This window comes from Aulonocara sp. 'chitande type north' Nkhata Bay, linkage group LG1, assembly GCF_057382095.1.
Source record: "Aulonocara sp. 'chitande type north' Nkhata Bay isolate Kocher_YH1m ecotype deep benthic linkage group LG1, A_spYH_male_GT1.1, whole genome shotgun sequence".
In the NCBI taxonomy this organism is placed as follows: Eukaryota; Metazoa; Chordata; class Actinopteri; order Cichliformes; family Cichlidae; genus Aulonocara; species Aulonocara sp. 'chitande type north' Nkhata Bay.
In genome coordinates, this window is record NC_141344.1 from 31,967,547 (window position 1) to 31,994,643 (window position 27,097).

Sequence of the window (27,097 nt, forward strand, 5' to 3'; positions counted from 1 at the left end):
CTGACAGAAGCGAGGCTGCCATATCGCACCATCGGCCCCTCTGGCCAACACCAGTAGGCAAGTAGGGTAAAGTGTCTTGCCCAAGGACACAACGACCAGGACAGAGAGCCCAGGGATCGAACCGGCGACCTTCCGGTTACAGATGCGATTCCCAACCCCCTGAGCCACGGTCGCCCAAAGATACACTATTTAAGGTATTTAGGACAGATCTATTTTGTAGACATTCCTAAATTAATCAACAGTACACCATTATGCTGTCAGTGTACTCTGCTGTAAGGAACTGTTTTTAAACTTATCATACTAATGAGTTGGCCCTGACACAATTAAGTTGCTTTTCATTAGACTTGTTTTCTTTCTGAGTGGGTCAGAATCACACAATTGCCAGGCATCCCTAGAATGACCCGTCCCATAACAGAAACCTGTTTAAATACTCAAGTGCATTAGCACTTGGTTTCCTGTAGGATATGCCTATAGTAACTAATGCCTATACCTTGATAGTGTAGCAGGTCTTTTTAATGTTTTTATTATTTTATTTTAATATATTCTTCCTATTTAGAGCAGAGCTGGATTGATATTGCAAAGAACCTCATTGGTAATGAGCACCAGCATGTAAATGTGACCATCCCCAGGAAGTTTTACAAAGTTTTGTTCGAGTCGGACACTGGCGCCACCGGGCCCTCTGACCACCACCAGTAGGCAACGGGTGAAGTGTCTTGCCCAAGGACACAACGACCAAGCCAGGGCTCAAACCGGCAACCTTCCGATTACAAGGCGAACTCCCAACTCTTGAGCCACAATCGCCCAAACATTCAAATTTGGTTGGTTGTTTAATAACAGATTGTCTCTTGGAGTGACACATGTTTCTGCTTTACATGGATTAAAAGATTAAAAGTTGAGGAAATGAAAGACTTGAAACAGCTGCAAAACAGCAGGGATCCCTTCTAGAATAAGTTATTTTATGTATTGCACTTCTAAGCTACAATAAGACAATCTTATACATGCCTCAAAACTACAAAAGAACCTAGGGTAAAATAAATAACAATTACACTAACCAAGTGATTTCATGCTGTTAGATACAACAATGAGGAATGCTAAACTATTCTTAGTGCTAAGTTCTCGACATTTGTCTCCTCAGCTGTGGAACATTTGGCTCTTTTATGCCCTGTAAGTGCTACTGTATGTGTTTTTTTTCTTATTGCGTAATATGAGTTAAATTTGGCATTGAATTAAATGGGATCTGACCCACCTCTACATATACAGGCGGGGTGGACAGATGGAGCACCCCAGTAATTTTCACTGTGAGGGCACGCTGAGATTTATCAGACAGCCCGTCAAGTGTACAACAGCAACAGGAGATAATGAAGCCAGCAACTGCTCACAAGTGAAGTGCTGCTATTTCTATGCTAATGAAGGGGGAAGTAAAAACTTCATTAGCATAAAAAAATCAACCCACACCTTTCTTGAAATTCCTGTACTTGTCTTTTCTTTTGTATGATGCTGATTTTGCTCCTGTACTTGAATGTACTGGGCTGTATGTTTGAAAGGCAGATATGGGCGAATGCATAGTCAGATGAGATCCTTTTGTTTTGACCAAGGAGGGTGTAAACAGGAAGTGTCAATTATAGAATCTTGTTTTATATGATGCCACAGCAAAGGTACTGCAATGGCACTGGCGTGGATGGTATTACTCAAGCATGATTAAAAAAAAATCCTCTAAGTGGCATGTCAAATCTCTTAGGCACCCACGATAGAGACACAGAGTAAATTGTGACTGCTTTGAGGAGAGAAAAGCCTCTTAAAGCCAGAATTGCTCACCAGTATCATGGCAGATAAGACACAGCAGCGCTGTGGCCGACTTGATGATTTCAAAGTGACTGCAGCGACTGCTTTTCAGAAATCAGAACTAGCACAATCTCTGATTGAAGTTGACATGACTGCTTGATAGGGGGTAAAACAGCTATGGGTAATAAAAAAGTATATTTTCAAGAAATAAAAGCGATCTGTATATTCAGCTGTATGTGATTTATATATCTTTTGGGGGTTTTTTCTTGTGCACAGAGCCACAAAAATACTTGTAGGAATGTTTAAAGAACAAAATACAACTGCACTTTGACACTTGTCATTAGTCTTAAAATGTGGTTCAGTAGGAAAACAAGACACAATATCCTCACCGAAAGCATAATCTTACTTGTAGAATGAATCCTCTTGGAAGTCACCTTGTTTTACTCCTAAAAAGGATTAAATCCTGAGCCCTTAGTTGAGTCTGCTGTGACCCTGACTTTAAGAGGCTCCAAACAAAGACTGTGTCACATTGAGTTAATAATTTTCATATAGAACAAGTCCAACATCCAAAAAACTCCCGTAAAGCCCTAAAATAGTAGTGTTTCTCTTCAAAATCTATAGAACAGAATACAAAGACTGACATAACTATTTAGACTGCCGCTTGATTTAGACATGTTATTATTCTGAACAACCTCTGGAAGTGTGTTTGCCCAACTGTTATATTTGGTAGTAATTATTTCCTGTGCTATTTCTCTCTAGAGAGTGATACTCGGGGCATCAGATTGACAAATAGCCACTTGAAAAGAAGGTAATAATCGCCTAACTCTTAAATTCATATTGCAGACAGTGCATTATGCGTGCTCTGATGTGCGGTGAGGTGAATATTTTGGCACAGAGTTATATTCCATGATGTCACTAAGTTCCTGTGTGAAATGAATTTCAATTTGAAAGTGTTTACACAAAGGGAAGAGGCAAAAAACTGCAGCCGGCTTTATCTTATCTGGAAAGTCAGAGGGAAAATTATACTGCACCATTACAGAAGCATATCCCAAATCCAACTTTCTTTCCACTTTACTTTTGGCTCTGCAAAGCAAACTTATCTCATTTTTATCCTACTTTTCTGAAGAAACGGTAATATTTGTGTTCGGACTGACAATCAAACTGATTGCATACTGTAAGACAAAGTCTAAGCCATTTTCATTACATACAGATACACTACATGGACTGTACTGTAAATCAACATATCACAGTGGGGAAAATACTGATTTGATCCCCTGTTTTTCTATAAGATGGCAGTCTGGTGACTGACTAGGCCACTCCATAACCTAAACGTGCGTCTTTTTTTGCTCCTCCAAACACAGTGGGATACAAAAGAGCTTGACTGTGGTTTCATTTGACCACAGCACTTTCTCCCAAGCCTTCTCTGAATCATTTAGATGTTCACTGGCAAACTTCAGACTTGCCTTCTTGAACAGGGGACCTTGCTGGCACTGCAAGATTTCAATCCATCATGGCGTAGTGAGGGACTATCTGCCTTCAGATCGTTAACAAGCTCCTCGCATGTAGTTTTGAGCTGACCCACTACCTTCCTCACGATCATCTTCACCCCATGAGGCAAGATCTTGCAGAGACGTTCAGACAAAGGGCATTTTAAATTTATTCCATTTCTAAATAATCACACCAGCAGTTGTCCTCTTATTATCAAGCTTCTGCTGATGGTCTGGTAGCCCATTCTAGCCTTGTGCAGGCCAGATGGGCACATAGCCAATCTGTGGGAGACAGAATTCTGACTGAGTTGTGGGGGATCAAATACTTATTTTACTCACTGAAGTGCAAATTTGTAATTTGCAACTTTTATGGGAAGTGTTTTTATTTCTTGGATTTCTGATTGATAATCTCTCTCTCTTTATTAAAACAAAACTACCATAAGAATAGGGACTGTTCAATTCCTCGAAAGTGAGCAAACTTACAAATTCTGCAGAGGATCAAATAATTATATCCCCCAGTGTATATCTACAGGAAACCCATGCAACAACTGATGTAACTAATAAGACTGAAAAAACCCCAAACCCAAACAACAATTGCACTTTCCTTTACTTGGCATGTTGCAGGGCACTATTATTTTGCATACTGTCTCTCTGACACAGTCTGGTGATGTACTTAAATGGAGCACAGCCATTGTTAATGGTATTAATTACACCTGCGACTTTCCTGATATGGCAAGTCAAAATGTCAGCTGTGAAAAAGGCCTATTGGTCATGCTTCTGGTAACATGAAAGGGCCGTAGAATTACATTTTGTATTCAGCCTGAATTATTCATTCAAGACTACTGTGAATGAAGCTGCCTTGGGACAAAATCGTTCCAACAATGCAATCAGCCATGATTAGAACATGGCTCCATGTTACAAATGTTGTTGCTCTGATTTCTTTTGATTATAGGTGTAAAAACTACTAGCACCATTACCTCATTAGAAGACTGTGATTCTGGTTGAATTATAATAGCAAAAGTGGAAGCTTAAAATATACTTTCAAGACCATGTTGTACTAAAATCTGTTTTGAAAGTCTCAGAGTAGCACAGATAGTTGATCTAGCAGTTTGATTTTATAACTTCTGTCAGGACTGAATTCATATCAAAACATAAAAGAACAACTGACAAAGATCAGGGTTGATTAGCATCAAAATCAGGAAAAAAAAAAGAAAATATGAAAAGAATAATAATAATGTTTTTGTAAGTGCAAGTTTCCTCACCAGACGATGTAAAATGCAAGCAATTAAATGCAGTAATTTTTCATATAGATTTCTTATATATGACTTCCCATAATTAGGTATTAGTGTTTCTTAGTGTAATAGTGTTCTTGACTGTTTTAATGTTTTTTGAGGGAGTTTAAAATCAAGAAAAGTAAACATGCACTAGTAAAAATTAAAAGTAGGATACTGAAAGTTGGCACTATTAATCATTCCAGCAATGAGGATGGATAATAATGGTAATAATGATAATAATGGTAATGGATAATAGTAGGGGAAAAGATCTGCAAATGTGAAGGAACTTGTTGAACTTGGAACTAGCATATGTACAGAGTAGGATTTTCAAGTAATTTGATACTCACACACAATTGATATTAAAAATTGTTAAAGGGTAGGATACTAATTTGTAACAGTATGACAGCAACGGTGCAATCTTCACCTCTTCTACATGACACACTGCAGGTGCCTGCACACCGCCCCTCCCCTCACTATCAGCTGAACAAATGAAGAGTAGCACAACAAATCTGGCAAAGCATCTTAACGACTGACATCCCGGTGTTAATGAAGAATTTTGAGAAGATTTGCATCACTTAAGTATTAAACAGTTATAATAAATCTTGACCAGTGCACACATTGACGTTAGCCATTTAAATACTATTAGCCATCTGTTAAGTTATCATTAAAGTAGCAGCTAGTGACTATGGCTAATAATAAAACACAAGGTTAATGTTGGAGTTAGGCAGCAAACATTATCAGTATAGCCCATCTGCAACTTTAATAGATGGTATTAACTTAGCTGGACAACTCAATGCTGTAGTATTGTTTTAATTTTTAGATGTTTATTTCTTAAGTTGTATTTTACAATATCTAGTTCATCTTTTTGAAAAACATTAAATAAAATAAAGGAGCTCTGCAATGAATTCTGAATTACCTTGGCATGTGGCTGTTGAAAGGTGACTCTAGAGCTGTTGATGAGCGATGAGTATCTGAACAAGTGGGTGGGGGAGGTGGGAAATCTGTGACTGCTGCTGGGCTGGTTGTGCAGGACGGCTGAGAAGCAGATGTGAACTGTGTCCTTCAACGCCTTCATCTGAGACTCCTGTCCCCAAACAAGATTACACACAAACAAGACGGTTTCTGAATCACTCACACTGCCTTGCATCCACATGAGAAATTTACTTAAGCATTAGAGCCATTTTGCTCACATCCTTTAAAGTGATTTCAGAAAAGCTAGAAGGCATCGTTAGGCAAGACGTAAAGATTAAGAAGTCAATAGAGCAATATGAAGTAATGTGTATTTAAAAATTATTTGCTTTTCATCAATACTAATAGACAGGCTTAACTGATGTTAATATCACCTTTATCAGCTCTTTTCTCCCCGTGCAATTTTCACTCATTCAACTTAGCACATCCATAATAATAATAATGCCCCCACAAAATAAATCTGGTGCATGTGTTCAATGTGTTGAAGCTCAACACTGTGATGGGAAAATTGCTATGACAACCATGCTATTAAACTTCTGCACTTACTTTCATCATTAGATATCCACTCTTTAAAAAAGGTCTTTATGCAGACTAATATTACTTCACATAATTTATTCATTCGCTCATCATCGCTCATCGGCGACACCCCATCCCCTGTGTTATTCACCTTATCCAGCGCAGTCTTCTCCAGTTCTTCCTTGGCCACAGTTAACTTGTGTTCCAAGTCCATTAGCTGCTGCCCCTGCAGAAACACACGAGTTTTGAATCAGCTGAACCTCTCTCTTTGTACTGTGCAAGTAAAGCATTTCTCCAGCTCCACCCCATATCTTCAGCAATATCGATAGCAAAAATCTATAGCACAAGGGATTGAAGCTCCTCTTTGTTATTTTGCAGATCATCACTTTTGTTCTTACTTTTTAAAATATGTGTTATAAAACCTGACACACACACACAGATACATGCACACACATCTAATTCAATCAATTTGCATTCAATTTAAGTTTTACATTTTATTTTATCCTAAATTGACCTTGGAATGTATATACTTAATGTTTTCCATATTAACCTACAAACCAAAACTCCACAATGACAAAGCAAAGATTATTGTTTTTGGACTGTTTTGCACACTTTCCTAACAATGATCCACGGGATGCTTGATCTGAGTCCACCTGTGCCTCACTGAATTAATGGGATATAACTATATAAAGTTTCACAACTCATTATGTATGTCAGAGTGAAAAACTGAGCCATGAGATTGAGTGAATTGTTTACTAACATTGGTATTGCTCCTCAGCTATACACAGTTTTTTGTGGCAAAGGGCCTTCATCAGGTGACCAACCAGGAATCACTGTCAATGTGATAGGCATCCCAGCAATCCTTTTGTGGAAATATTTGTTCTTTTTTATGGATGGTAGGAAGCCAATCCTCCCTGTATCACAGCCCATGAGGAGTTTCCTATAAAGCCCTTAAAAAGTCTCCAACACTAAAGGTGAAATCCTTTAGTCAGATGGCCACAGTTCCAAAAAGCTTGTGTGAGCATCACTTCATTATTATTATTATCCCAACAGTCATCGCAGTGTCAGCAACACCACACCGTAGGGATGTTTTTCCACAATATGGACCAGGAGACTAGTCATAAAGGGAAAGATTAATGTAGAACGGCATAAAGTAATTCTGAAGACCTGAAAATACAAGTATAGGATTCACTCTTAAAAATGCCAGAAGTGTTTTAGCCAGGCACTAAGTGAAAGTGAAGGATCTGAACTGAAAAGGATACAACTGTCCTTTAGATTTAATAAAACGCTAAAAAGTCTGTTGCTGTGTTTGTCATTGTAGAGTATTTTGTGTTGACTGGAGCTGAAAAACAATGAGTCTCATAATGAGTCTTTATGAAACATAAAGATATCAGATACAGTGGACACAATGCTCGAGCACTGAACAACATGTGGATTGGACAGTACTCAGAGGACTCCTCGCGATTATTAAAACTGATCATAGGTGTTGTTCCCCACATCAAACAGACCTTCACAAGGGTGTTCCTGTGATAAAAAACACTACCGCCCCCCTCCCAGAATCTTAAGGATCTGGGGAGGGGAGGACAGAAATAATCCCTTAAAACTATGTACAAATGGTATACATAAAAATGACAAACAATTCACCTTAACAATAGGGATCTCAGTAACCTTCCTAATCAGTGATAATTAATTAATTAATCTGACAAAATCTTGGTTAAGTTTTTGTGAAAACGAAACCTCTAGTCTTTTTAAAGCATTTTATGCACACCCTAGAAGTCATATGAAACCATATAAGCATGAGTTAATTCACAGCAGCACTGAAAAGGATTAGATCTGCTTCTTGGATAGAAGAATATTTTAATGTTGTCATTTATAAAAACAGACCCTTTAAAACCATCAAACTTTAAAAAGGAAGTTTTTCTTAGACGTTAATCCTAGGACTGAACAGCACACACAGAAGGGCTGGTTTTAGTAAATGAACCAATGTAACTCCTTATGATGATCAACAGAGCTTCTTCTGAGAAGTCTTCTATTATTGATAAACTCATCCACAAGAAAAAAAAGAAAGCCGTGCTGGGATCATTTGCATGCAGCCTGTGTAAAACCGGCCTTGGTGATGGACTTTAAGCCATAAACTTTTATCGGATGTCTTTACTTGCCTCCGGAAATGATAAACTACAAAGGCTTATATTCTAAAATATCCAAGGCCAGGTAACCCAACAAACAGCAACTACAATCCCTCTCAAGTGTATTAAATTTTAGTGAGTGGTGATGTGACTGATTGATAGCTTTTGGTAAGCTTTATCAACTTGTGGTGTGTGGTGCCTCGATGAGTGTCCTGAAAAAGCTGGGAGGCTTGGCATGTTCACTGATTTCATCTCATTTTCATGTCAGTTTCTACCAGCAAAGTGGTTATTTTAATGATGAACATGTCTGTCAGTTCTACCACTCAATGGGGCGGTAGGAACTGTGTTTAAATCCTTTCTGACAGATGAGTCGTATAGTGACTCTCAAGGACAGAGCAACAATCAGTCCTATGGGTTTTCACTGAAGCCAGAGAGTCAGATCTCACCTTTAGAAGTTCATGTAGTGGGAGTTTTAGTCAGATGGAGTCTTAAGGTAATCAGGCACAGTTCATGGTCACAAAGCTTTGTAAAAGCCTCATAAAATCTCTTTGTGGCAAATTAAGATATTCATTAATACACACTGGAATCACACATTTTGCTCACAAGTACATTTTTTTAAATGAGGCTCAATATCAGTTTGTTGTCTAAAAGCTCTAAATCCTATGTGCACAGCTTTATAGTAAAGGCCATTACATCCATTACAAAGAGCATCATCAGTGGATAGTCCTTTGAGCTCTGCTGGCGCAACGGCACTGACCCAGAAATGCTGACTTTCAGGGTTAGTGCCCCCAAGTCTAGGGCTTCATATTTCTGTGCTGAGTCCATTATAGAGGTGTGGGGTCAGTGGGGTGCTGTCCACTGGGCTAGATGAGGCGTGTGACGACATCTGTTTTTTCTAAGCTTAAAAAGAAACAGCTCTGGGGGTAATTTTAGTGTCGCAATGAAGAGTACACTGTGAAAGCTTGAATATGGCTCCTCTGCCACAAATACTGTCTCGTAGGGAAATGCAGGGAAGTCGCTCTCTTTTCTTTTAATACTTTTTTTAGTAACATGTTTATGAAAAGCGAGGGAAACTGTACAGCTTATACCTGAGACAAGAGTTGCACTAAAAATGCTGGCTTTTTTTCCTGGTACTCTAGGTTACTCTAGGAAACATGCTGTAGCATTTAATCAATTTGCATTTTCTTGTATTTTACTATGAAAAACAAGAAACTAACTAACTAACTAACTAACTAACTAACTAACTAACTAACTAACTAACTAACTAACTAACTAACTAACTAACTAACAAAAAAAGGTATTCTTAAGCTTTCATAAATGTAAGTTTTGGGGATTCTGCTGTATCTAATCTTGCAAATTTGTTTTCTTTGTTTCTTTTTTTTTAAACCAAGACATTGTGTTGCAAAAGGCACTTTGATAGGGTACAACAGCTGTCATAACCAATTCAATTGCCTCCTGGTCAAGGTGCCTTGACTGACATCCCCCCTGTGATGCTGATGACATTTCTGTATCTTGAGTGACTCTCCTCCACTTCCCCCTCCTTTGGCCCCTGCTGGGCTTTTGATCACAGCACATGGGGAATACAGATGAGTTTTTCAGGAATAGCCAGAGGGATTGGACGTGATGCATTTCTCCCTGACCTTTCCACCAGAGAAAAAAAGCAGCCATTTCTGTCATCTTCGAAAGATGACTGTTTTTACAAGATAAAGAGAATGATCAAATTAGCCTTATCTGTCTAATGCTGCAAATCACTACAGACCGTAATGTTTTAAAGATCCACTTGAAATGTTTGGTGACATTGAGCAATAACGTTTTAGTTTTTTTTTGTTTTGGATGACTGACTGATGCAATTTAGAGACAACGATTTACGAGCAGTGACACCAAGCAAACAAGTCGATGCATCAATCATTCAGAGACTAGAAATAGAACAAAGAACAGGACATCCAGGGACAATATATTCAAGTGTAGGGCTAGAAGCATAAAATTCTATCCTCGAGGACAGAGTCCTTTTTTTATTCATTTATGTCTAACGTAGCTTTAGCAGTGATGTGTTCAAAGCATCAAAACATACACATAAGAAATGGCATTACAGGGCATTGTGGCAAAAATGTCAACTGACATTTTAACACCACAAACAAGGCCTGAAAGGTCAGTCCTTGTGCCAGTAAATGCCAATAAATATTATGTGAGCGCTCAGATCCCAGAACGTTTAGTCCTCGCAATTCACAGGGCAATGGAGTATGTACGGGTGGGCAATAATACGCAACACTGCCACTGTTTTTATTGTGCTTGCAGAGGAAGTACGTGAGGAAGAGGCACATATCTGATTCCCTGAAATGGGTGTTACCCCTGAAATGTAGAAATACATGGTGTCATCTGTAATTTTGTCTTGAAGGTTCCCTTATATGATCTAATGCATAATTCTGTATCAACTTCATCCACTGCTGTCCAAACCATTTATCCACATACCACAGAAGATTAAAGAGGATGGGGTGAATCTTGCAGAGGTGGAAACAGAGGACGAAATTTGGTATGTTCACTAAGAGCTGCCGGATTGACTTTGCCGTGTGCTGCTTTGGCTGGATGGAAGTTTATAATTGCAGCCTGAATTAATTAGAGCCCCTTCTGTGATGGGATCATCCTTTGAAGGCGGTATGAAGCACCTGTTTACCCCTGGTCTGGAGCTACTATAAAGCCACCCACCTTCAGTTTGAGCTTACCTTAAAAATTAAATCCTTTTTCCCGTACCGCAGTTCTTTCAGTTGAGCCTGGATTTTTTTGGACTGCAAGAGGAAGATAAGGAAATAAGTGTTAGCTTATTCAAATAGCGAAATTGGTTTTAGATCACGTAGCAGGATTCTGCCAGCTGCAGCAGAAGACTCCTTTGTGAGCATTCCCTAGGCAAAGCTCTGGCTTAAAGGAAGGCCCTACTGAGAGGGAGAAAATATCAAATCTACCCTTCACTGAACTGTATAGTCCACACAATGATGCCGTCATGCACTGGATTCTTGCCCACTGTCTAAACCTGAATTCTCACTCCCACTACACACATTACTGCCACCATCGCCACACACGTGCAGGTTCCTCGGTTGTGACAGCGTCTCGCCCGCCTTCAGTTAAGCCACTCACACAAACAGAGCACTTCTTCACTGCCACCCCCAAACATGCACAGTGACCAGCGCTGCCTGACATTCACTCTGCTGCTCCACATCAGTGGGCACCTTGAGCACAGAGACTGTACCCCAGATAGCTTGATACATGGCCATCCTCAAAGCTGCTCATGATGTGAGTGTGAACACTGAAAGCCTCCACACGGGATAGAACAGAGCGTTACTCTGAGAGTCCTCAACGAGGCTGAATGATGTTTTCAGAGCACAGGTATTGTAAAGCCTTTTGTGATCGGAACCAATACAGCATGCTATGCAAACAGAATTGCTTCAACTTGAATCCTAAGGAATTGAAGTTTTAAACATAAAGATTATTAGGTTAATAATTCATTTTAATTAACCAAGCTTTAATATTCCAGATCCTGAGAGCTTTTCTTTGTATATTTGTGTCTCAGCCTTATTTATCTCTACATTTCCTTGGCACAGACAGGTGAAATGTGACATGAGGTCTAATTTTCTTTTACTAAAGCACACTGAACACAATGCCGAGGGAGAAATTCACTTCACAGGGTTTTGTGTACAAACACCTTTGCCTTTATATATGAGATTCTTCATCTTATTTTTTTTCCTCCCCAGGGTGACTCCATGTCCCAGGACACCTCTCACTGTTTTGTGTAACTGGATTCAAAAACTGCATCCTTGGGCTCCACATGAAAACAAGATGTTAGGTTAAATAAACACAGAGCAAACTTTACAACTGTGTCTCACAGACGTATGTGATTTGAAATTATTCAGCCTGTATTTTTCTCCCCCCTGTGAACCGGGTCATTAAATAAAATGTTAGCAAATTAATTTTATTTGCATCGGTTAAGTGGAGCTTTTTGAGATACTCACCGGTAATAGAATGATTCACTTTAAAAGGCCACAGAATCATATGCTGTGGAGTATTAACTCATAAATGCAAATATTTGAATGCACTGCACTCTATGAATTGCCAAAGCATTTTTTTTTCAATTTTCTTTTAGTCCAAATAAACTATGTGAGTGTCTCCTGTGGTCCAATTCTCAGCCTATTTTTAGGGACACTGAAACATTGAAAAGCCTTTGAAACATTGTTAAGCTTTACAGTTAGCAGGCTAGTTACCTTGGCTACTAAGTAAGGAATCCTGTAAGCCACAGTAATGGGACAGAGCTCTGATGTAACTGAAAGAGACTTTTCAAAATATATTTCCATTACCTGCCTTGATGGCATATAGAGCCCTGGTGAATGCGGGAAGTTATGTGCTTGACAACAATGACCTTGAAATAAAGCCAAAACTCAGAAGAGCAGCTGGAGCCCATCATTCACTATTTAATGAAAGAAAACCACACATTTGTTTGATTCTCAGTGTAACAGCATTTTCAGTTATACAATAACTATTCAATATTTTGAAAAGCAGATTTCCCAGCAAGCAGTTTATACCCCAAATCATCAGTTAAGGTTAACTTTGTCCAAACTGTGTGTTCAGTCGCCTCCATAAATGTTAAGATTTGGACTAGTGGGAGGCCACTTTAGAAATGCCAAATACTTATTTATTATAATGTTAGAAAAGCCATGTTTTTTACCTGGAATAGTATGGTTTGTGTGCTTCAGGTCGGGGATGACTTGATTTCTCACGTGTAGGAGTATCTCGAGGGCTTGTTTTCAGGTGGGGGTAGAACTGCGCTAGAGATTGACAAGTAGATTGGTCCTGTGTAGGCATTGAAGCAGACCCTACACTATTGTGGGGACTAGAGACCTGAGCCTGAAGGTGAAGTTGTCGATTTACTGGTTCATCTACACTGCTATCTTCACCTATGGCCATGATCTGTGGGATATGGCTTAAAGAACAAATAAGACCCATGCAGCAAAAATCAGCTGGTACCATGGGATTCTGGGATACCCCTTAGGGATAGGGTCATTTTGAGTTGGAGTAGAGCTGTTGCTCCTCCGCTTTGAGTAAAACCAGTTCAGCTGTTATGGTCGTGTCCAACTGAGAGAAGACCCCAGGGCAGGCCCAGGACAACAGATTACATCTCTCAGCTGGCAGCTGGCCTCGATACCCTCACACCCACCCAATAGAGCTGGATGTAGTGACTGGGGAGAGGGAGGCCTGAGCAGCTCTGCTTAGACTGCTGCCGCAATGAACCATACAAAGATAAGTGGTCGAAAATGGATGGATGGCTGGATGTTGTAGCAATGACCTGCAACTGAGACAGATCCTGCAGACCCCCAGGCAGTATGTTTTGCTCCAGTATGCTTTGATAATTTTATGATTTCACTGCGCTCTGCACAAATTCAAGCCACTGTGAGCAAGAGACAGCAAATGAACCCTGTACGGATGACTATGCTTCCTCCATTCACAGTGAGGAGATGTCCTCCTTTAACTGTCTATTTTTTTGTGAACAGAGATGAGTTACCAAAAAAATGCATGTAATTTTGTTACAGCTGTCCAAGTGTAATTACCAACAAACACTGTGAATTGTTGATATGCATATTAGTAAACTCCAGTCAGTGTTTTCTTTCAAATTTACTGGGCTTTCTTATATGGAGCTTTCCTTTATGTGTTATTTCTCAGGGTTGGCTTGTATACAGTTTGAGTTTTTGCTTGTTTCTGTCACCCAACATTTGTCCAAAAAATATTAAACTTGATTAATAAATTCCCATTCTAGCTATTCTAGCTTGTACCTTGACCTCATGACTGTTATGTTCATTTCTTTTTCCTCTACTTTGCTTTATTCTTTGGCAAATTTTGGCTCGATCCCAAATGAAAACACATATTTTCGCATTCAGCCATTTTAGTAAAGCAACCAAAGCACTTAATCAAAAATGGATGGAAGGCAAAGTACTTTTGATCCACTTGATAATAAAGTGGCTAACTTCAATTTAAAAGTAAACCAATAACATTGTCTCTTATCGATAGTTGTATAATCCATTGGATACTTTTATGAGGTATTATATACAAATAAAAATAATGGTACAAAAGACCCAATAACAGGGATGAAATTTAAATTTTATTTGAATCAATTTATTTTAATCTCTTCTGCTTGTTCACAGTTTAAATATAGTGAAGTGAAGTCATCATATTTATGTTCTTTTCCTCCAATAACAAGATGCAACCAACCAACACAGAGCTACTCAAAACCATCCACTAAGAAAAGTGCAGCTCAGTCTCATTTGCCTTGTCTTTAGTATATTTACCTTTTGATGGATAGTTTTGAGGAAGCAATTGGTTTCTTTAAGAGCTCAAACTTTACAGAAATCATTTAACTTTTCAGATTTTTTAGGAATCCATGGATTTCTTGTGAAGGGAGCAGCAGAGCATAGTGATAATGTTCCATGGATTTATTAGTACGAGGAACATTTTTCTCATTATACAAAGTCATTTAATCTGTCATTAATATAAAATACTTAGTGCAGCTATAAATAATGTATTTTTTTCTTTTTCTCTTTTTTGCCTTATCGGGCAAATGAGAAAATGTGTTTGTATGCATGTCAGTATGCTGATGTCAACACACAGCTTTTACTTTGAAGGTGAACAATCACCATTTGTGGTTTGCATCTAGTGAATGTTCGCAGAGAAATCAGCGTCAACCATACAAACTATGGGGAACCACAACAACCTACAAACAACTTAAGCAATCACAAGAAGGTTTTTTGTGCAGGCTACTTTTCTGACCCAGTAACAACCCCCAAGAAGCCACTCACCACTCTAGCGACAAGAAGTTGCCAAGGGCTTACTAACCAGGAATTCCTAATCAATCTCTAGGCGTGTGTGACTGAGACCTGAGGCACAAAAAAGGTGAAACGACACCAACATATGACAGATAAAGTGTTCCGGCATCATCATCATCATACATTGTAAGTGCAGTTGCAGCAGGAACACAGCAGCGTCACAGATTTGTCTCCTTTTGCACTGAAACAGATTGTCCTATTTGTACAGTGTGTATGGCTGAAGCATGCTAGCTGGAGCAGAACGGAGACTGGCTCCGAGCCAGAGTCGTACAGTCTGAAGCAAACATGTCACTTCAATCCTTCCAGTCAAGGTAATCTGATTTATTCAGTGTAGATATAGAGATAAAAATTTATTTTTTTATTTCAAGATTCTGCTCTTGTATGCTCCCTTTACACAAATCAGTTGTATCGTAGGATATATCACCGAAGCTAAAAACACCCATCTCCCCAAACGAGGTTTTATCAAAGAAGCCAAACAAATCTGCTTTCATTTCTGATTTGGTAAGGAGGAATTCTAATATTATATGGAATTTAACTTCATAAATCACAGCTTCAGTGCTCATTGAGAGGTTAGAATGAAAAACTAATATTTTAAGACTTAGAGATGGAAACAAGGAGCAACAACAAGGATGTACATGATGAGACGTATATGAGTGACACAGCTGTTGATATCGCATGCATATAAGGTAAATGGTTCTGGCCAAAGCACAGTTCATACCTGATTACACAAAAGTTTAAAACAGTGATACTGATAAATGGCTATCACACAAACATGGTAACATCAACCTTAAATAATGTAGGAATGGCCTGCATGGACTTTTAGTTTTGCTCATGTCGGATTTGCACACGTTATTAGAACAACTCCACAACTCCCTCTCTCACACACACACAACCAAAGTCTAATAATGGATGGAAGCAAAAAGCATTTATTAAAATAAGGGATGCTTCATTGGGAAAGACTCTGATATGTTTCCTAGCTCATTAACTGCCACAAAACACAGAAGATGACGATGGCACACTGCTCTATTCACAAAGCCCTGTAGAATTAATTACATGAGGCCATTCACCTTGAAATCCTTCATTACAGGAAATCCTCCCAAATCCAGCATATTATATCTTATCTGCATATGTGAGGTTTGGGTTACTCAGTGCTTCCATTAATCCAAATGTAACAATGAAAGGTAATTCGAATGATAACAGGGCGGAAATATGGAAGTGTAACAACATCCGTCATCCAAATAATGACACCATAAATTTGACAGAATGGGAAAAAGGTGACAAATTCGTTCTGGTGAGGAAAAGATGTGCAATGGATTAAATCACATCTCTAATGTTACGTGTCAGACTCCTTTACCGAATGGTCTTAACCTTGACACTGACTCAAGTTTCGTAAGCTATCAGATGTTTCCCCTGAAGATATTACTGTCTGTTTGTGGGAAGGTTGCATGACATTTTTCCAATGAAATGGATAAAAAGCAAATAAATAAATAAATACATTTCTAGCTATATATAACAGACAACTGAAGCTTTTTGGTATTGGTGAAGTTAACCCACTGTTATATGACACACCATGACAATAATGAGAATTTAATGATTGTATTTTCAGTGTTTTTGAAAATCAACAATAAAAAAAAATCTTATTAAATTCAATTTAATACCATAAAGGTTTATTTACAGTGGGGCAAAAAAGTATTTAGTCAGCCACCGATTGTGCGAGTTCCCCCACTTAAAATGATGACAGAGGTCAGTAATTTGCACCAGAGGTACACTTCAACTGTGAGAGACAGAATGTGAAAAAAAAATCCATGAATTCACATGGTAGGATTTGTAAAGAATTTATTCATAAATCAGGGTGGAAAATAAGTATTTGGTCACCTCAAACAAGGAAAATCTCTGGCTCTCACAGACCTGTAACGTCTTCTGTAAGAAGCTTTTCTGTCCCCCACTCGTTACCTGTATGAATGGCACCTGTTTGAACTCATCATCTGTATAAAAGACACCTGTCCACAGCCTCAAACAGTCAGACTCCAAACTCCGCCATGGCCAAGACCAAAGAGCTTTCGAAGGACACCAGGAAAAGTATTGTAGACCTGCACCAGACTGGGAAGAGTGAATCTACAATAGGCAAGCAGCTTGGTGTGAAAAAATCAACTGTGGGAGCAATCATCAGAAAATGGAAGACATACAAGACCACTGATAATCTCCCTCGATCTGGGGCTCCGCGCAAGATCTCATCCCGTGGGGTCAAAATGATCATGAGAACGGTGAGCAAAGATCCCAGAACCACACGGGGGGACCTGGTGAATGACCTGCAGAGAGCTGGGACCAAAGTAACAAAGGTCACCATCAGTAACACACTACAACGGCAAGGAATCAAATCCCGCAGTGCCAGACGTGTTCTGCTGCTGAAGCCAGTGCATGTCCAGGCCCGTCTGAAGTTTGCCAGAGAGCACATGGATGATACAGCAGAGGATTGGGAGAATGTCATGTGGTCAGATGAAACCAAAGTAGAACTTTTTGGTATAAACTCAACTCGTCGTGTTTGGAGGAAGACGAATACTGAGTTGCATCCCAAGAACACCATACCTACTGTGAAGCATGGGGGTGGAAACATCATGCTATGGGGCTGTTTTTCTCTCAAGGGGACAGGACGACTGATCCGTGTTAAGGACAGAATGAATGGGGCCATGTATCATGAGATTTTGAGCCAAAACCTCCTTCCATCAGTGAGAACTTTGAAGATGAAATGGGGCTGGGTCTTCCAACATGACAATGATCCAAAACACACCGCCCGGGCAACAAAGGAGTGGCTCCGTAAGAAGCATTTGAAAGTCCTGGAGTGGCCTAGCCAGTCTCCAGACCTCAACCCCATAGAAAATCTTTGGCGGGAGTTGAAAGTCCGTGTTGCTCGGCGACAGCCCCAAAATATCACTGCTCTCGAGAAGATCTGCATGGAGGAATGGGCCAAAATACCAGCTACTATGTGTGCAAAGCTGGTAAAGACCTATAGTAAACGTTTGACCTCTGTTATTGCCAGCAAAGGTTATGTTACAAAGTATTGAGTTGTATTTTTTTTATTGACCAAATACTTATTTTCCACCCTGATTTACGAATAAATTCTTTACAAATCCTACCATGTGGATTCATGGATCTTTTTTTCACATTCTGTCTCTCACAGTTGAAGTGTACCTCTGGTGCAAATTACTGACCTCTGTCATCATTTTAGGTGGGGGAACTTGCACAATCGGTGGCTGACTAAATACTTTTTTGCCCCACTGTATATAGTGCAAAATCACAACAAAAGTCATCTCAAGGCACTTTATATTGTAAGGCAAAGCTCACACAGTCCCCTGTGAACAAGTACTTGGTGACAGTGGGGAGGAAAAATGCCCTTTTAACATGAGGAAACCTCTGACAGAACCAGGCGCAGGGAAAGGAAGTCATCAGCTGTGACTGTTTGTGGGTGACATACTGTGGAAGTCTAGTGTTGGTACATGGTCACCTGATCCAGCTCCAACTATAAGCTTTATCAAAAAGTATCGTTTTAGGATTAATATTAAAAGAAGAGAGGATGTCTGTCTCCCAAATCCAAACTGGGAGTTTGTTCCACTTTTACATATTCTACAAACCACAAGTAAGCATGCAGTCTGAGGTCAAAGTGCTGTGTTGGGTGATATAGAACTACGAAGTCTTTAAAATTAGGAGCTGATTATTCAAGATGTTGTATGTGAGAAGAAGGATTTTAAATGTGATTAGCTTACAATTAAATACAGTAAAGTCAGATTTACTGAAACTATTCTAAATCAATTTAGTGCAAATGATAACACATCAATGAACTGTTTTTTAATGAAGCTCAGGCAAATTGAGTAACACAGCCAAGAGTCTTATTAGCCCTATTAACCCTCATAATATTGAATGGAGTTGTCTGCTCCTTGTGCCCAGATGGAAGAAATGAGTTTGGATTAACTGATCAACTGACTTGGCAGCACTCTCACATACTCTGACAATTATATTTGTTATTTCATAGGAGAATAATATTAAATATAAAGCCTGGTGTCGCCTCAATATTTAAGAAATGCATATGATGGCAATATTATCTAATACAGTGCAGGAAGCCTCAAAACCACAATTCCAAAATCCAAAAAATTAAGAAAAAAAAGCCTATATTTGTTGAGAAAAGTATGTTCCCCAAAGCTAAAGCTGAAAAAGTCCATCAATCTGATCAGAGGATTAATAAGCTACTGCTTTGATGAATTATTACTAATTTTCCTTACAAAAATGTAAACCTGGCACTAGCCTCACCACTCGGTACTGCTAGGTTTTCATGTTATGCCACAACTCAAAATGCCAAAAAGAAGTATTAGTTTTAGCCATAAACCACACACGTCTTCTCAACTCAAGATTCGATACAAGTCTTTAGTCAAGAAAAACGAAAAGTATTTTGTTCTAAATCAAGGGCTTTCCTTTTACACTAACAGCAGAAAATACATGGCTGACCACTTTGTTAGGTACATTTGTTTAACTACTGATTAGATATTTGGTAAAGCAAATATCCAATCACTGAATCACATGACAGTAATTCAGTTGATTAAGGCACCTACAGACATGGTAAAGAAGATGTAATGATGTTCAAACTGAGAATGGGAATGTAGAAAAGTGATTTACTGTAAGTGACAATGTCTATCTGGCCATGGTGTGGCCAGATAGACTGGTCTTATTGGTCTGGAATATTTTTTTTTAGAAACTGCTGATGTACTGGCATTTTCCCACACAGCCATCTCTAGGGTTTTACAGAGAGTCTACTGAGAGCAACAGCTCTCATATTTAAGACGTCAGAGGAAAATGACAAAATTGCTTTTAAGCTGAAAGAAAAATAACAATAACTCTAGTTATGACTCATTATAACCAACATATGAAGAAGAGCATTTCTGAATGCACAACACATCAAACTCTGAAGAAGGTAGGCTATGGCAGCAGAAGACCACACTGGGTGAAACTCATGTCAGCTAAGAACAAGAAGGTACGGCTAATAATTCACAAGGGCTCACCAAACTTGAACTACAGAAGATGCTACAACCTACCTAAATATTGCTGCTGACCAGTTATATCCCTTTATCTTCTTAGCCATCTTCTGATGGCTAATTCCAGCAACATAACCATGACACAAATTCATGACATGGATGTGGAGTCAATAACTCTGCAGGAACTTTGTGCTGCTGTCAGTCATGGACCAATTGCTGAATTTATGCCACAAATAATTAAAACAGTTCTGAAGGTAAAAGAGTGGCCAATGGAGTGTTTTTTTCTTTTCTCTTTTCTCATTCCTTTCTTTCCTTTCTTAATATAATACTTAGCTTGTTGATGATTATTAACGAATATATAAGTACAAAATCACAAAATTTACAGTAGGGAAGGATCATGTACATATGCATGCAAGATCATGCATCTCACTAAAACCCCTGTGGTGCTGTTAACATGTAATTTGAAGTCTTTTTGGCTCAGTGGTTTTCACAGCAGCACATGGATTAAGAGCATACTGTAGCTCTTGCTATGCGAGGTGGAGGATCAGCCTCACAAAAAAATATGTACAAGTTAAATCAGCTTTGTAAAAACGATTACCACACCAAATGAAATGTATTCCAATATACAATACAGTAATTCCCAAGACTCCCAGTTCTCAAGATGAGAACAAAAATCACACAAAAAGTCATGCTCCTACTTGCTCACACAAAATCCCAAAATGTATCATGTGAAAACAAATGGAATTTGTTCCTAGAAAGTTTATCTGAGACCAGCTGAAAAAAGGCCTAATCTCGCTTCTTGGACATTGCTTCAAAGAATTGATTTAAGATTCAAAGATGCTATCACAAGCTATCACAGCAAGGAAAGAAAATGAGAAAAAAAATCTCTGACTCAGTGCTTTGAAAAAAAGAAAAAACCTTAACTTGTCATGGTCCTGGGTCTTTTGACCCAGCGTTTTAAGTTTGAGTTTATTTTGTTCATTAGGTTATCTAAGTTCATTTGGTTATTAGACTCCTTGTGTTTTCTTCCCCTGTATTTAAGCTTCCCCTCACCCTTCGTGTTTCATGCTGCGTGTCTTATGTTATCAAGTTTGTATTATTATGCCTAAGTGTTTCTAGTTATTATTTTCCCCTCGTGTTTCCAACCATGTTAAATCTCCCCTGCTCTTCATGCGTTTCATGTCTGTGTCTTACATTGTCAAGTTCTGGTTGTCGTGTCTAAGTCTGCATGTTTCCTGTTTTATTTTGAAAAGGGGTCTTTTGTTCTGTGCTCATGCGGTTAGTTTTACTCTTGCCTGTGCATCATTATGTTTATCCTAGTCAGCTGTTTCCTCATGTGTCTCCACTTCCCTTAATCACCTGCTGTGTATTTAAGTCCTCTATTTTCAGTGTGTGACTGTCAGGTCGTCTGTTGTCCACGCCATGCTTCCGATGCCATGCCATGCTTCCAAGTTTCTTGTCTAGGTTTTTCTTATTGTTTGTTTAGATTCCCCAGTTTAGGTTTGTGTTAATTTTGCTTCAGTTTGCCTTGCCCTTTGTTTGTACCTTTTCTACCAGCCATATTAAACGGCTCGCCTTTTGTTAACATTTCAAGTTCTGTTCCCTGTTCCTTGGAGTCTGCGTTTTGGGTCCTTTTCTCAATTCATACAGTCTGCCCTCGCCAGACTGTGACATAACTAAAAAGGTCTTTGAAGATAAAACCATCATTTCTAGAGACAAATTACATAATGTTGTTCAGTGTTTATTGAATGTTTTGATGTTTTGGGTGGGTATTCAGATTCATGTTTTGCATAAAACACTGTAAAAGGCAATAATTATTACAAATAATCAATAATAGAATAATGATTCTCTATAGAAAAAAAACCAAACATTCAGTATTATTCAAAAGTCTTGAACCACACATCAGTTTAATTGAAGTGGTCTTTGTCAATAGTCCTTCATCCTTTTTGAAGGTCTTTCAAAGTTCTTCTTTGGACAAGTCCTTGTAGCTGACCATTTTTTGAAGAATGTATCTGTTGTTTGTTAAGCCACTTAACACTGACCTACGAACCCATGAACCCATTCAAGCAAAAAAGACACTTCAAGCTTTAGACACTTTGTTACTAGCAGCCTAGTAAGAAAGTCACATTAAGCCCAAAGACAACATAGTATTGAATACATGAATCAGTACTTTTACACTAACAAGGTAAATTCCTAGAGCTATCAGCTGAAAACTTGGTAAACGTATCTTTGCATGATATGCACTGAACCTTCAAAAAAATCTGAGGAAACTGGTCAAAGGAAGATGCGGGAAGCTTAAAAACTGATCTACGGCAGACGTTCAGTATCTAAAAGTCATGTGCTTAAGAAATACAGAAAAATGCTTCAAAGACTTGACACAGGACATGAGAGATGTATCTGGCCCTTCAGTTGGTCCATGTACTGTTCATTGAAGCCTAATCAGACGTTGCCTCAGTGAAAGAGTGGCTGACAAGAAGCCATTCATAAGGAAGAAAAACAGGGAGGAAAGGCTGAGATTTGCCAGATCACATAAGAACTGGACAGAAAATCAATGGCAACTAATCTTATAGAGTGATGAATCATTGTCAATATGCATAAAGGAGGATAAATGAGAAGTATAGCAGTGAGTGTCTACAGCCATTTATGAAACAGGATGAAGACTCTCTCAAGATTTGGGACTGTGTTTTGGTTAGTGGTGTTGGGGACCTTGTCAAATATAAATTATGACCCCAAAAACCATTGGGTTTTGATCCAGCATGCAGTACCATCTATTGGGAGCAGCTTAATTTTTCAGCGTGACAATGATCCCAAGAAAGCCACCAATGCAATAAAGGCATACTTGGATAGAAAAACACACAATTAACCACTATCAGTCATGGATTGGCCTCCCGCAGAGCCTGGCCCTCAACATAACTAAAGCAGCGTAGGGCCATTTTGACAGAGAACAGAACAAAAGGCAGACAACATCCAAAGAAGGGATTTAAATGTCCTTCAAGAAATCTGGAGAACTCTTTCTGAAGACTACATAAAGTCAGACTGTTGAGGGATAAAGGTGATTACATCAAATATTGTCTTTGACAGTAGAATCTTCAAAACTCAGTTTTTGTCAAATGTACTGTATTACCATGTATCCCTGCTCACGCATCTTAATCAACTGATGTTCCTATTTCCCATTTTTCTAGGAAAATATGGTCATAAGAGCCTTAAGTAATGGCTCAAGAATATTGCCCTGCACTGTATATCAGAATCTAAACTCTCTAAAGATACATTATGTTTGAGGAGGCGTAACTTTCTTGCCACTAGAAAAAAAACTTTTAATGATGTTGTTCGCAATTACCTGTGGCAATTTGTTTTGTAGCTTTAGAGTCTATCACTTTCTTTCACTTCACAATCATTACAGTGTGATTGCAGGCTCACTCTATAACCCTTTAAACATAAATAACTTTCTGGAAGAAGGCACATGGAACAATGTTCTTCTCTCTGATTTACTCCTCCATTTAAAGTCTCCCAAAGGAATTGAAGACAATGACCTCCATCTACCTGTGGTCAAGAAAAGTCTAGTAGCGATTTGTTCCCTAAAGATCTCAAAGCCTCCCAGCCTTGATAACAGATCTTCAGAAAAAAATCCAGCTGGCAGAGACTGGAACTTGGAATTAAAAAGGATTGAGGATGGGATATTATGGTATATTAACTACAAGCACATAATTTATCACCATTTTGATGACTGCCTTTGGTGTTGCATGAAAATTCTGGCTCAGTATAGCGAGTGACCCACAACTTCAATCAGTATCTCTTCATTGCATTTGTACTCTGTCCAACACTTCCCTGAAGTGTTATAATCAGACAGGCTGCATAGTCAAATGTGCCATCAAACAACTCAGAGTTTGAATATGTGATGATGGCTTGGATCAGCTTAAATGGTGAAATGTCAGGGATCTTTAGCTGGAAGATTTGTAGAAGGAAAAGCGCCTGTAATGTTAAACATCAATTTTCTACATCTCACTAGGGACTTGAGAATAACCTTAGTTTTGGGGCTGACTTCGAGGTCAATGAAAAGCTCTTCAGCACGTAACATTGTGCAGTATGATCTTTTAGTCGGTTACGGCTGATGGTGTTCAAGACATATGTGTTCTGTCCCCCCAAACAACTCTGTTAAGCTGTGTCGGCTTATTCTGTGTTAACCACATTGCAGGATCAGAATTTAATAATTCACACTCTCAAGTGACTTCATTCAGTCGGTCAAAAAATAATAACACAGTTGTGGTGACAGAACTGAGGCATGGGAAAGGCAAGTGCTTCCTGCTAAGCTATACTGTTCTAACATTTGTTTGACTAAATCCACTCTGTTATCAAGTATACTCACTATTCAATCTGACAGCCTTGCAAATAAAACACAATTTTCAAGAAGGTGTTAATGTTCAGTGTTTGCTGAATTTAAGCAATGTTGGACAGATTGATACAAGTTTGGAGGAAGCATATTGCAGTGCTATGGAGCTTTGACCTATTATACAGACAGCTGCTTCCCTTGTGAAATAGAAACATTAAGATTAGAAACATTTATGTAGAAAAAGTAATTACGTTTTTTAAGGGTAGAGATTCTAAATTTGGTAGACTAATTCTTCTCAGTTTCCATACTCATACCTTCCAGGGTGGATAGCTGCCCTGCCATTTTTACCTGAAATTGCTCTGTCACTCAAAAAGCTTCATAAAATCATCTACAGCACTGATCAAACAAGTCTCATGCTGCTTTTAGGGAGGTTTAGCCTAGGGTCTCTTTCTCAAGAAAGCCTCCATCCCCACACAGAGTCAAGCTGTCATGTCAGTGCACTAAGGTAGTAAAAATCTTAAGTCATCCTACATACTGTAGCCTGACTATAGGAAAAGCATGGAATCACCAGCTCTACAACTGCATAACTATGAACCCCATAATTACACAATACCAGCTGCACTGACTCGAGCATGTCAACAGGATGCCTGTAGGATTCGCTGCCTTGTAAGATCCTGCATGGCTAGATTACAGCGTGTGCACTGGCCATCAGGAAGGCAAAAGTGACAGTTCAAAGCTCAGCTCAAGGGCTCACTATGGATGTGGACCTGATGGACACTGCTGACTGTAAAAAAAAAAAAAAACTGAAAGCAGAGCTGAAGAAGAGGAAAAGTGACAGCAAAAATGACACAGACCAAATGCACTCAAAGCTACTCTCACCACAACCTGAGTTTCTCAGATTGCACTGCACAGCCATCAAAAAGCTTGCACTTAGAGACAAGTTGTTCTGAGATTCACTGGACTGCCAAAACAAAGATTTTGTGCTTGCACGCGCTTGCGTGTGTGTCTGGGTATGTTTATGTGAGGGAGTGGGAGAGACAGCGAGAGGGAGACAAAAATGGATCATTTCTAACCTTTAACTGGACCTTTATAAATCTTTCACCACACACAGGTCGCATCAAGAGTTTTCTTATTACAGCAGCAACTAATGAACTAAATGATAAGCTAAGCCATAGATAAAACACAAACAAACAAACAAACATGTATTTTTTTCTAATATATATTAATATCTTAATACTTTGCATTGAATTAAAAGCAATCACATTGCATTTCTCAGTTATAGCACTGTTTATGCTTTGTTAAGACTACTTGCTCGCACTATGTCTGCATTATGTTACAAACTGCACTCTTTTCATGAACAATAGACAATTAAATAGCTGGACCTGAATATTAACTATGCACGAGGTGAAACAGAATGCACTAATTGAAAATTCTTACCTCCTCAGCATAGGCATCACAAAGTTTGTTCCCCGAGAGCAGCTTGTTTTTCAAGCTCTTGTTCTGAAAAAAAGAAAACACAAAAGAGGCAATGACATTTGCATCTGCCCTGTAGCCTGCACTGCATGTTGCTTTAGCATTTTTGGTGCTGTATAAAAAGCACTATTGACTCAGTGGGCATCAGTTTCTCCAGCTGGGCAATTGACTATATAGGAGCCCTTGCAGCAAGTGCTTGGTTGCCTCTTGATTTCAGACTTAAAAGCAGTCAGGAGTGGCCTGTCTGACGATCTGAGAGCGCACTCTGGCTCGCAGGCCTCTTAAAGGTCAAAAACGTAGCTCAGGGCAAGACCCCCACTGAACTTTAAGCATGATCAGTAAAGTCTTAAAATCATTTGAATGGTAGTGGGTGGAGAGATGCTAAAGTTTGGGTCATGAGCTGTTGGCGCCAGTTAACATCTAAATCTGGAGACAAGTGAATGATTCTGTCCAAACACACAACACCTGTAACATCAACTTAGGTTTGATGTATTAAAACCAAATCTATAGATTATTAACAAACGTACATTCAATTAAATGTAAATTTAAAGAAAAGAAAAAAACATAACGCTTAATTGGACAACTTCTGCAAAGTGCAAGGGCAGCAGAAATTATGCAATGTGCTTTGTCTTGTCTTGCAAATTCAATTTCTTCATTTACAAAACATGGTTGAATCCAAATAGCAATTAAAAAACATTTATAGTAAAACCCATAAGGTTTGTGGTTTGCTGTACCCAAGAGCTTTTTCTGTGAACTGAATCTGAATAAAACTATAGATGTATTTATGTATACACTATACTTCTATAGGTGTTCTGGGAATTTTTTTACAACATACTTGAGCAAGGAGATTTCAAGAGAATCAGATTCTTTATACAGAAACATTTATTGCAGCCAGCTTTGAAATAAGGAGAACAAAACTATGACTTTTGTTGAGAGTGTTGTCATCCAGTGCCGATGCCGGCTTTTTTTTCTCTCAGAGGGCGTATTCATACCGATCATACACATTTATAAAGTCTTCATGCCTGATCATATATTCAAACAAGGTTAACACAGCTCCTTTGCCGTAAGTATTGAGGAGGAGTAGGAATGCTATGTATGCAGAGCCTGTCTATTCTCGCAAAATTATAAAATTAGAGGAGAGAGTCTCCACTCAAGCCTTAGGGCCTTAATCATTATATTCTTTCGAGAAATTCCACTCTCAATGACCTTTGAGACCTTTCCGAATGGAGAGTTTCACTTTAGTCAGAAAAATCCTTACAATA

General features: G+C 38.8%; 1 protein-coding gene across 1 annotated transcript in view; it reads right to left on the bottom strand.

The window, feature by feature from the left end:
- luzp2 (leucine zipper protein 2) overlaps positions 1–27,097 on the bottom strand; it is a 156,063-nt gene that overhangs the window by 14,012 nt on the left and 114,954 nt on the right. Inside the window, exons 6-9 of the mRNA XM_086294078.1 lie at positions 25,800–25,862; positions 10,875–10,937; positions 6,180–6,254; positions 5,460–5,627 (exon numbers count right to left, since the gene is read on the bottom strand). Coding sequence (XP_086150204.1) covers positions 5,460–5,627; positions 6,180–6,254; positions 10,875–10,937; positions 25,800–25,862 — 369 coding nt within the window. The remainder of the gene's footprint in view (positions 1–5,459; positions 5,628–6,179; positions 6,255–10,874; positions 10,938–25,799; positions 25,863–27,097) is intronic.